The sequence below is a fragment of the Battus philenor genome, unplaced genomic scaffold (assembly GCF_028537555.1).
Source record: "Battus philenor isolate CCGP_79_NKW_IND1 unplaced genomic scaffold, ilBatPhil1.0.hap1 SCAF_13, whole genome shotgun sequence".
In the NCBI taxonomy this organism is placed as follows: Eukaryota; Metazoa; Arthropoda; class Insecta; order Lepidoptera; family Papilionidae; genus Battus; species Battus philenor.
The window spans coordinates 13,165,364-13,177,855 of record NW_027181675.1 but is presented as its reverse complement, the minus strand read 5'-3'; the positions used below and the strand labels follow the sequence as shown (position 1 = coordinate 13,177,855).

Below are 12,492 nucleotides of genomic sequence, written 5' to 3'. Positions count from 1 at the left end.
CTATTCTGTCTTAAATGTCGTTGATGCTGTTAAGATATGCTATATTTACTAGTTTCCGAGTAGTTACATAGTTTTTGTTTTCAAAAATTAAATAAATCGTTTATAGCACAAGGTATATATAATAAAATTCCACAATCAATTTCAGATCTGCTATTAAAGAGATTTGAACCCAATATTAAATAAATATTATTTAAAAAGTATATATTCTATCCAAAAAATACTCTACTTATGTTAATGCGTGGAATTAAATGTTGTTGATGCTCGCACAGGAAGCAGAAAACAACTGAGGTTTTTGCCGGATCTTTTCAGCAGAACTGCCTTCAGAGTTGATGGTAGCATCCTGTAGGAATAACAATGCCTACATTTTATGTTGAGCGACGATCCGAAAGTTCTTGTAACATCCTATTTGAATATAGAATATTTTGATTTTGAATTGCACAAATATTTAAGATAAACACGGCTCAGGTTTTATTTTCTTTCCCTTTCGAAATTCAAATATATAAAATAAAATAAATACGTTATAAATCCTTTACAGTATAAAACAAATTAAGCTACTTATATGTTATCTAATCAGGGCTTTTAGAAATCTGTACCGCTTATCAGGGAAAGTAAGACGATTGTTATCTTTGTACAGGTGAGACCAATTTACAATGTCCTTTATATTGATTGATATATAATTTAAAAGATTAGGGATATATATAGTTCATTTGTGACCAATTATTGTATAGTAATTATATCGAAAAATCAACGCTTTCAGAAGCGATAGAAAGTAGATTAAGTAAGAAAAATAAAAAAAATGGATAAAAGGTAGGTGAGGTATTAAAATTAACTATAGGGTTGTTGAAAATAGTTATAAAACCATAACCGATCATCCTGTAGTTAGGATCGAAAATATTTACTTGATTTTTCAGAAATAATATCAAGTATGCTTTGTAAGTTAAAAAGACACTTTCAAATATATTTAATGGTATTATACTAATAAAATTGTTTGGATATATTTCTCACGTTTGTACCAATTCTCTGGCAACAGCGAACTGCATGCGCATGCGCCGTCTTACTTTGCATCGGTATAAATGACCATCCGGTGTGTTTATATTCGTTTAACATCCACCTCCGTGACGTCACTAAAAATAGTACGATAAACATTGACGATGCAAATTAATTTCTAATGTTGACATTATGTTGTTGAAATAAATTATAACAGTAATTTGTTTTAATTTATGATCAAAAAGGTTTATATGTTTATTTTATAGGTTTAATATGTAAAATTATTCATAAGTTAGTTTTATATGACCAAAATGAAGTCAATAAAAAGTATTCATAATTATTTTTAATTTGATTTTAATTTATACACAAAAGCAAATGGGAATATCGTACATACGCACACATAATCAAAATACGAATTGTTTTGTAATTACATTTTTTTCGTAATATTATGGGAGATAGAAAGTTCTTCTTTATTTTTAAATGTTTAGTATAAACGGGAGGAGACTAACTTGAACCTCTGTGCAGGATTGTTGATTACCCGGGGGACCTTTGAACTTAGTCACTCCATGTAGCTTCGGCTTCCGGTAAAATGTAGCGGCCCAAGCCCAAGCTACCCCGGGAATCCTCAACCTTTGCTACTTTAAAAGAGGCCACCACCTTATACCTACGGAATCTGCAAATTCCATTTGGGCAGCAGTGAAAATCAATTCATAAAAAACGACTACCTAAGTTCCTTTTTCATTTTTATGTCAAAATATTTAAAAAAATTCTATCGTACGTATCATAATGTGTTCCAAATTACTGACAATTATTCGCGAAATTTTTAATTTTAGTTTTAAATTTTTAATATCAAATTTTATAAACATATTTTGTGTTTTATTAATATGTTTCCATTAATTAAAAAAGCATTCAAGTCATTTTCGCAATTTGCTGGCGAAAAATGAGAATTTTTTTAAAAAATGTCTCAGACGAACCAGAAGTTTTGCCGCCCCTGGTAAATAATATAAAATACTCTGTGTTTAACACTAATCGGTGTAACATAACTCCTGAAGATGCCCCGTGGAGGGGTGAAACACGTGTTGAGTGGTTTGGCGGTGGCAGTTGTGTGATTCGCATTGTTTGCCGCATACGCATTTATCAGCGGACTGGCGGGCGGTACACTTTGTTGCATGACTACCAGTGCATGTGCGGAAGTGGCTAAATATTGGTCCTTTTCTTAATCTATAATTGTCTCTCGTGCGCTCTTGTGAAGGCTATTGAGTGTAGTCGCTCAATCCAATCAATCCTTTTCTTACTATAAAACAGTTTATTATTTATAACTATAAATTACAATTTATAAACAATAGATAGGAACGTTTTAAATACAATACAGTCTATGACCAAATATTATACAATTGGTTTCTCAGTTAATTTCCTCCGAAAGTTTCAGAAAGATTCAGAAAGATTGGTTTTGTTGTTTAAGAAAATATCTGTAACTAATATAAATGCGTAGATAAGTATAAAATATTAATTGTAATACGCTGTACAGGATTTTGCAATTAATTTCGACTTCGAGCTCGCACCATTACATAACTACATTAATATAAATTTTTTCAGCAACTATAAAAATTTAGTACCATACGTTGGAAATCGCTTATTTATAAACCTCACCTTATTATTAATGCTTCTGCATATATTATACAGGTGATTTGTTGTAGTTGTAAAAGCTTGATTAGGGCATTTGTCAACAGAGAGCTATAAAGTTGATACACCTATTTCCAATCACCCCGTATAAAGTCATCGCTATGATATATATTAATCAATTTATTACATTAAAATGAGACAGGAAAATTACTGCCAGGTGTACAAAATATTATGTCTACACTAGCAATAAAATGTTGACAATCCCTGATTTTTACTCAAAACTGTTTATGACAAATTAATTAATAACATAAGTGTATTGTTATAAGATTCATTTTTCTTTGGCGCAGATACTTCCATACATCGACGGTTTCAATCACGTATCGAAGATCGCGGCCCTGACCGACGTGGAGGTGAGCCTCGTGCGCGCCTGCGTCCAGAACCTGGTCTACTACGGCGTGGTCACCCTCGTGCCTATATTCCAGTACTGTGCCGTGAGTTCCAACGTATCACAATAGCCATAAGGAACTGTACACTCGACTCCCTATTTTGTATAAAATGTAACAATTCGACTTTGTTCAGAAAGCGATGTAAGCGCTGCTATGTGTAAAATGCTATTAGCTTTTCTACATTAATAGCAATAAGTCACTATTTATGGAAGATACATTTATGAATTATACCATTATAAAATCTACATGAAACCGACATTATTTTAAAATTATTGGTCACCCATACATTCATACATTTTTTTTATACCCAAGAGGTTTGAACTTCGCTTAAATAATATTTTTTGCATGTTTTTCAGAAATAAATTAATTTGAGAATTTTTTTTAATAAAAACTGCAAAAGCTATTCATACTTTTTATCTATTAGCACAGTTAGTGTATAATAATAAAATAACAAAAAACCAATAGAAATCATTCATTTTGGTCATAGTGTTCAAGACAGTAAAATAAGATAGAAAAAAATCGACTTTTCTTTAAAAAAAATATATCAAAGGTACTACTTGTGATATATTATGTTTCGTATTTTTTTCAAAACGGACATAAGTTGTACTATAAGACATTTCAAGGTTATCCATTCATTACCGGACACCCTGTATATATAAATGACACTAAATAAAACTAGAAGATTAGAAGTTATAGAGGAAATAAGAAGAATATTTCCTGACACTTCCTGTGTGTCTCTATTTACATCGATATCTAATTATTTTATCCAGGTGTACAGCGTCACACCCAAGTTGAGGCAGCTGACAAGGTGCGCGGGCTTGCAGCGGCAATGCATTGAGTTTTGTGCAAGAACACGTAAGCACCACCCTTCCTAAATTATTATTAATAATACATTCCACGTTCAAGACCCGACTGTAGTATATATGAAGGCAAGTCATAAATTCAGGATACCATTCCGACGAAATCCGACTCCCCGTAGTCTTCTAGTTTCGCGTACCTAAAAACCTTGCTTGAAATAGGTTTTGGATAGAAACTGAAAGTGGACAGATATGTAATAGTAAAAACCATATTATATAGGTTTTAATAAAAGAAATCAATTCATTTTGATTATCTAATTAAAATTAGTGCACAGTGAAAATTTAATCCATAAGTATAAAACTATTAAAAATGGAAATTGAAATTAAAAATACTATCATCAATAGATACGTTACATATGTTGGCTTTGAAAAACCTTTTTATCGGGATCTTTTATTTATTTTTCTCACAAAGTGTAAGTAGTGGCTGTTATTTTGGTTTCTCAAGTTGTCTCTGTAATTCTTGATAATCTATGATAGGCTATTAAAAGCAATTTCGAATCGACAATCAACAAAGTTAACAAAAAACAAAAAAGTTCTGCTGAGAAAATCCGGCGAGAAAGTCAACAGTTTCTTACAGATATAATTATAAGAGTGCTTGACAATAATTAGCTTCCTGACTGAGCATCAACAACATTTAATGCCACGCATTAACATCAGTATAGTATTTTTGGTTAGAATAATATATAATACTTTTATTAATAATATTTTAAATCTCTCCAGTGGCAGATTTGAAATTGACTGTGGAATTTTATTGTACATACATAAACCTTGTGTGGTAACGATTTATTTAATTTTTGAAGACAAAAACTAGGATCTTACTGCACTCTTTTTTTGTAAATAATCTTGAATATGTTTGTGGACAAACATAACATCATTAAAGATTTACATATATATAGTAAATTTGAAATTACGTTGAAATATTAATGCACGCTTAATGTAGCATTGAAAACTATTTCAGGACTTCGCAGCACGAAATAAAATTCGTGTAAAAAGTGTATTTATTCTTAATTGATTAGCCGCTTTTTTTCAAAACTGTGTATAAAATGACTTTGGTGTATTTGTTTTTGAATATTAACCAGAGTATCAGAATATTTGTGACCGACTTAATGGAGTACCAGAGAATCTTATTAGAGATCCGGTGAAGTATATTTAAGAGAACCATTAACATTACGGTGGTCAAAATTGTAGCACGCCAGCTGCCGAAGGTGAACGACCTGTTCCGTATGTACGCGGGCATGTCGCACGGAAGTACAGTGCGCGACTTGTGCCGGCGGCTGCGACCACAGGAGCTGGCGATCAATGAGCGAAAGCTGGTGCTCTTCGGTGTACTGGAAGGTCTCATACGCAGGGTCTATAAGGTAAACAACATACATTGCACTGTAAGTCATAGACCTCCTTCAAAGATATTTTTATGGCCCCGGTTTTCAAAGACCTTTTATTTACCCTTATTTTGCTAGGAAGGGACAGGGACTTAATTTTTCATTACAATAATTTTTTCAGCTTATTCTTTTATTTCATTTTCTTCTATCAATCACTTTATTTTTCGGTCATCGTCCTACCGTACATCATCTCTTTCTCTTCTCCACAGTTTTTTAGTATCACAGTTATATTTTCCTTATTCAAGTTTCGTTGGTTTATTTACATATTTCTTATTCATCACACTAGGCGTTAACTGTATTTAAAAAGAAGCAGATGAATAAATCTGGTAATATAAAGCGTTATAAAAATTTAAAAAATAATGCAAATGTTTAAAGTGTGTACAACATTCACAATATTTATAATGTAAAATGGCAAATAATCGAGAAAAACATGTTAAGTACTTTTTTAATTAAACACCAAAACATAAATTATACCATTAATTAATTTTGTTAAGCAAATCGTGTGAATGATTCTTTAGGACCTTTCACAGTGACCAAAGATGTCGAGACGAGTTATTTATGTCTTTTTTTTCATTCAATCATTTACAGTGATCGCTTGTTTGTGGTAAGAGAAGAATGCTATGAGAGCTCAATTTGATTGAAGCTAGTATCAAGTTGAGATCCGCTATAAAGGCTTTATATTCAAATAAAGCCACGAGTGTTCCAAAGCTTCCTAATTTGAGAAGATGCGACAGTTAATTCACTTATATATGTTTTAGTGATCTCTTTCACAGACAACTTAATAAAGTAGAGCGATCTATTCAGTAAAGGTTGTATAGGGCGACATTTTCTACCAAAATCAAGGTTTAGTCTAAGCGCTATATGCGACCTACTCAAAACCGCTAGGTCAGTAAATACTAAGAGAATGACAAAAACAGTCATCAGTCAGACAGAACATCAAAAAAATAACAGTTAATAAGACTCTTAACTTAGAGGCACGGAACCTCTGGGGAAAGTGGCTGTTTGGGCGAGAAGTCATGTGTTGATAAGCGTATAGTCCACGGATTTTTGGTCCTCCCACAGTTTGCGAATACGGAAGAGGTTATATGATACAATCAAACTATGTATCTGTTCCGGAATTGAACCCACGCTCGAAGATCGCAAGTCAGAGCCCTAACATCTAAATGAATGAATGGTTATTTTGTAATTACTGCGATTTGATATCGTATGCCCTTTACAATTAAAGTCGAAATTAGATTGGTTTAATTTAATTTCTCAACAATCTTGAGTATATAGCTGCTTTTATATGTACAGTTTTCTACGATTTGAATAAATTGAGAAATGTATTTCAAATTTTCAATTTTCTTCAGTATCCGATAACTCTTAACAACGACGACAAGACATCGTTGAGGTCAGACCACAATCAGAACATGGTCCGGACCTACAACGGCGTGGTCTGTTTGGACGAGCTGTGTTGTCAGGCAGGACTCACCGCCAGCCAACTGGAGGAGCAGCTAGAGAGGGACAGCAACGTTGTGTTCATTGTTAAGTGACGAACTTTAAACCATTTCTTTATTATCTGTTGACTTTTAGTTTAAAAATAATGTTTATATCCGAAATTATCAATTATTTTGATGTCCTAGCAACTTGTATATGTGTAAATTAAAAATTAACGAATGCCTTTAATGTTTTTAAAAATGTTTATACTTATATTAAATCTGTATATTGCACAAATGAAATTGAAATATATCGGTAAAGCCGAGTTGTTTTTATAGAGTTTTATACACTTTATTATTGACATTTCTGACTGTTGTAATTCTAATTGTGTTTTAAATGTTTATATGTATAAAAATAATTAAATATGCTTAAATTTCAGCAAACCTAAATCCGACTTAGGAAACTGCGATTTGATAAATTCCATTTATTACAGTTTAACGTACAATATTTTTTCTTTAATTTGACAGCTGTCATAGCTTCGCCACTGACAGCTGTCAGATGTCAACGCTGTCACGTGAAATTAAATCGAGACATTCGAATAATGCCTCGATAAGAACTGCTCAATTTTAATAATAGTACATATAAACGCTAATAATTATAATAAGGTTTAATATATCGTTTTCCATGAGCTAGAATTATGGTGCTGAATAATATAAACGAGTGTTTTGTATTTGTATACTCTTGTATTTTCTAAGTCCATTTTGAACGCCCCACCGAATTATCTACTAAATTTTTTTTATCGGTAATGGTGAGAATAAAATAAACATAATTATATTGTTAATCATAGAGAACTATATTTTTATTATCGCTTATAATGTGCATGTTATATACAAAGTTTCCAAAGTGGTTTTCTTGGACTCCCAGGCGTCCATGGGTGACTCGACGGAGGTGTTTCGCATGAATTCTTTTTTATTATTTTTAATTTATGTTAATTAACCAATCCAATTCTCACGTTTTTAAAACTACCAAATCGTCGAGTCGTTCTGGGAATATGATAGAAATGTAAAAGGATGTCCACCGGAACCAACTATATTTTGAAAAAGATTAATAAGAAAAATCATGAAACCTTTATTTCAAACTTATTTGTACAGATTGTTTAAATTGTGTTAAATATTATTACATTGCAACATTTATTTATTAATTTAATAGTCATAGATTATAAATTGCCATTCTGAATCGTGTTTTAACATGTCACAAGGCTTCTTTAGTCCCCTAAAATATGCTAAATAAGTCTCGTGGCATTTTATATTTAACTTAAGCTTTTTATCAGCTATTGCTAGTCATTTGCAGACTAAATTAATGAATAATTTAAAACGACTGAAGTAAATGTTATTGCTGCTCTAGTCTAATAACTGTTGACCCGCAAAGCTGCAATTTTATCAAAAAAATGGTTTGTTATTAATGGCAACACTTCTGTTTATATTTTTTTACTGTTGCAATGTTTTGTTTTGTTACTCGGCACAAGTGATATTAAGGAGCATTGAAGAATAATATTTATTACCATTAATATTTATATATCTGTTATATTAAAGTAAAATTACCAAAAAAAACACACCGTTTTAAAAAAAATATTATTAATAATGGAAGATCTAAAAAGGATTTATTGCGGTTCTGCTTTTGAAATTCATAGCATGTTGTAATTTTAAAAGTATAATCGGAAAAGTACAATCTGGTAATACAGAAATTATTTTGTTATTTTTACTCTGTGTAATATTCTACCAATACGGTCTAATGTCACTGTGCATGTACATTTCGCGCCATTTATTTTTTAAAGCTATGTACACATCTCTGCATTATGAATTGACGTTAACGAGATTATAGGTTAGTGCACACTGTACAGTTTATTGTTATTGTGTTTTTACATGTGTATATATATACGTTATTAGGTGTTTAAGTGACTGAATACAATGGTTTCTCATGCGATTGCGGTTTTATTTGCTACCCTTTCACATAAAAAACCGCGGCTTCCTTTGACTATGACATATTTAACAAACATATATGATCGTCATAATTGAAATTACGGCTAACATTTTTGTTATATAATATGTTGATTGAAATCGCACTGTTGTGTGCTGGAGTTATTTCTTATCATCTTTAAGAAATATTTGATAAAAATTAAAATAAAAAAGAACTAATAAATACATGGCATATAATTTTCAGGCTGCTAGCTTCTTTGTAGCAAACAAAATATTTAAAATGTATGCGTATTAAAAAGATACTTGGCACATCTGCTTAATCTTTACGTCATTATTGTTGCAGCCCATAGATGCCCACTGCAAGGCATAGACCTCTTAAAGATATCTATGGGGGATATACAATAATCGCCACTCTTGGCAGGCGTGTTGGCGATCGCAGTGTGGTATCATGGTACGCAGAGGACACTGCTGCCCATCCTCTGGAAACTTCTTTGTGAGCAGTTGCTATATAATTAATGCACATAGTGTGAATTATATAATATTGTATCCTAGGAATCGAATCCGCGGCCCACGATGTCCCAGTTATAGATGTAAGGCCGGTTTAAAACGAATTAAACCAATCGGTTTAAAACGAAAAAAACCGTTTAAAACCGAAAAAAACCCTTTTTGTTCGATTTTAAACGTTTAGTGTTGACGACTATGTTTTTCTTAAATATAAACACATTATCTATTCCAAGCGTAGACATTACCTAGCTAAGTTGAAAAACTATTACCTAGTTAACTATATTGGTTATTTTGAAAAGATTTATCAATCAGTTTCATTCGGTTTAAAACCAAACTCACACACTTGCACTTCTCACGCGGAGAGACGTCAAGATGCAACGTTGCCAGCTTGCCTACTCCACACCACACACACATACATAGCGTGTTGTGTGCGGACATGTCAGTGTTGCCAGTATTGTAAAAAAATGTACAAATTTGGATTCAATATAAAGGTACTCGTACCAAATATGCCAAATATGACAATAAAAACTGCAAACGAAATACGAACACCTACCTATTATAAGTTTAATATTTATATTTCTTAGCCTTTTGTGAACAATTACTCGGATTACTCCTATTCCTATTCAATTAAGTCTAATATTAATATAAGTCTAATATTTGGAGATATTATTTTAACTTGGTTTGGTCATACCATACGCACATACCATACCTAACGTTGTCTCTTTCATGTGCAAGTAAAACAGAGGGCATTCACTGTGTGTGTGTGTGTGTGTGCATAGCAGTCGGCGGTGGCTCTCTGTCGGCAAACTCTTTGAACAGAAATTGAGGAGTGGACCTTTGAGTAGACCTTAACTACTTGGAAATAAAGGTCAAAACTCCTATCCACAATTTTTTTATGATTTAGGTACATATTTTAATCTATTGTATGTAATATTGTTTCTTTATAATTATAGTAATTTATATGTAATATACTTACCTACATAGGTATAAACTGCATAGGTAACTAACACAAGACCAAGTATTGTCGATAATGATGTGTAAAAACACTGTTCTTATATTTTAGTAGGCGAGTTTTAAACCGTTTAAAAAGATTTATTTGGGGTTTTAAACCGCCACTTTTGGTTTTAAACGTTTTAAATCGGCTTTTTTACATCTATAGTCCCAGTCCTCTATCGCTGGGCACATAAACAGTTGTGGTTCCTTTATGATCTGAAGAAGCTAATTAAATTTATTACAGAATTTAGAAGAGTAATTCTTTTAGTATTATTATGTAATATGTTTAAATAAAATAAGTGCCGTCCAAAGAACAGTTGGTATATTTTTTCAGCGGATGGACGCCCACTGCAAGGTACAGGCCTCCACAAAGTTCGTCAAGATGACCAGTCCTGCGCTGCCTTCATCCAGCGACTTCCCGCGACCTTAACTATGTCATCTTTTCAATTGGGGGGGGGGGGGTGTCTACCCACGCAGCGTCTACCTGCTCGACCACATAACCTTTCGGCCTCAACGGCCTGTGCCCCGCCCACTTCAGGCGAGCAATGCTTCGAGCTACTTCAGTGATGTTAGTTCATTTGCGGATGTTCTCATTTCTGATTCGATTCTCAGCGAAACATCGAACAATAGCTCTGTCCATTGCTCTCTGGGTGACATTGAGCCTACCTATGAGGTATACCTAGTCAAGCCATAAGATCTGTACTAAAGAATATACCCGATAATTAAAAAAAAAATATCTTAAAGTTTTAAAAAAGTTTAAAATTTTTAAGAAGATACATTCGATAAATTGATTGCTCGTAGGCCGTAACTAGTCAAAATGTAAAAGAATGTATATACGAGTTTTTGCGAAAAACCTGATAATTTTTTATTTTCATGACTGGTCTTAAAGGCTGAAGCTCCCAAGTCTTCTCTCAAAATGCGCGATTTAGTCCTAGTTGTTACATTAAATTCCACAGATAATAAACGATCAAAGCGATATTTTAATTAAGAATACCTAAACATCATTGCACGACCGGATTTATTTTCTTCTCAAGTGCTTTTTTAAAGCTATTATTATAGATATCTCGTGCAACAGACCTTCGGGAGAGATCTGCCTATCAAAGGCTATTTTATTATTTACTTTTGATCATTTGTATACGCCATGAGGAAAATTCTAGTCAATTTTAATAGAATTCTCATTTAGATTGAGCTCCATTACAATGATATCTCTTAGCTGTAAGGCTTCTAAACGCGACTTACTCTATGAAGATTCCACAAGAAACTGGCGGTTTTTTTTGTCATCACTTTTACAAGATCCTAAACAGTAGCAGAGCGTTTTATTACCAAACTTTGTTATCATTAAAAAATCTTTCACATTGTAATAGGTTTTTTACAAGTTTATCTAGCTGCCTCGGCGAACTTCCTTCCTTTCTTGTAGTCCTTGAAAGAGTAAATTTCGGATTTACAAATTTACAGAAAATTATGACGATTATTTGTGAAAATGTGATGTATAAAAATACCGATAGTTTATTTTTAATAATAATACTTTTAATTAATAAATAATAATTTTAATATTTACGATCCGTGCGGTGTAAATTAAAATTAAAATCAAGAATAAATAAATTGTTAGACAAGTGATAAAAATAATTAATCTAGGAATTCTGGAAAGTGAGGCGATGTATGTGAGGGAAATTATGAATAAAAAATGAAATTAGAAGAAAGAATGAACAACATTGAAAAGGACCAAAGATGATCTAAAAATTACAATATAAATGAAGACCCAGTCGACTCATGATAGGGCTTGAACGAGATAAAAAAAAAAACGATCCACTTCGAAATGCCGACAAATCAGTAACAAAAATCTTTGATACAGTCGTTCTTAAGTTATAAATGGTTTAACTAACACCACTTCGTTTTACATATACATTTTTATAATCGCATTTACTGTCCGGTGAATATTCTCTTCATAAAGTCAATTTATAACTCAAGTTTCTTAAAATTCAATTCAACATTGCAGTTGAGTGCTAAGCGGTTGTTAAGTGGGAGAACGGGGTCACGACGAAGGGCCCAGTGGGAGCAGCAGTTACAAAGAAATGAGGCCGGCGTTGTACCTTCTGTATTTTGGACGGGTTCCCGCTGCGACCGTTACACGCCAACGAACGGCGCGGTGAGATAGCTTGCAATATTCGGAACATTTTAAAACCGTCTCAAAATGAATTGCAAAATTATTTTAAAATGAAACGTACTGAATTATAAAAACAAAAATATTGTAGTTACATGATATCAATGTTCCTCATAATGATCTTCGTCTTTCAACAAACAGAACTTAAAA

General features: G+C 32.5%; 1 protein-coding gene across 1 annotated transcript in view; it reads left to right on the top strand.

Annotated features, from left to right (window-relative positions):
- LOC137933399 (GATOR complex protein NPRL2-like) overlaps positions 1–8,248 on the top strand; it is a 50,357-nt gene extending 42,109 nt beyond the window's left edge. The window contains exons 5-8 of the mRNA XM_068777347.1: positions 2,958–3,101; positions 3,827–3,911; positions 5,102–5,271; positions 6,642–8,248. Of these exons, the coding sequence (XP_068633448.1) occupies positions 2,958–3,101; positions 3,827–3,911; positions 5,102–5,271; positions 6,642–6,824 (582 nt within the window). The 3' untranslated portion in view covers positions 6,825–8,248. The remainder of the gene's footprint in view (positions 1–2,957; positions 3,102–3,826; positions 3,912–5,101; positions 5,272–6,641) is intronic.
- Positions 8,249–12,492: the final 4,244 nt, after the last annotated feature.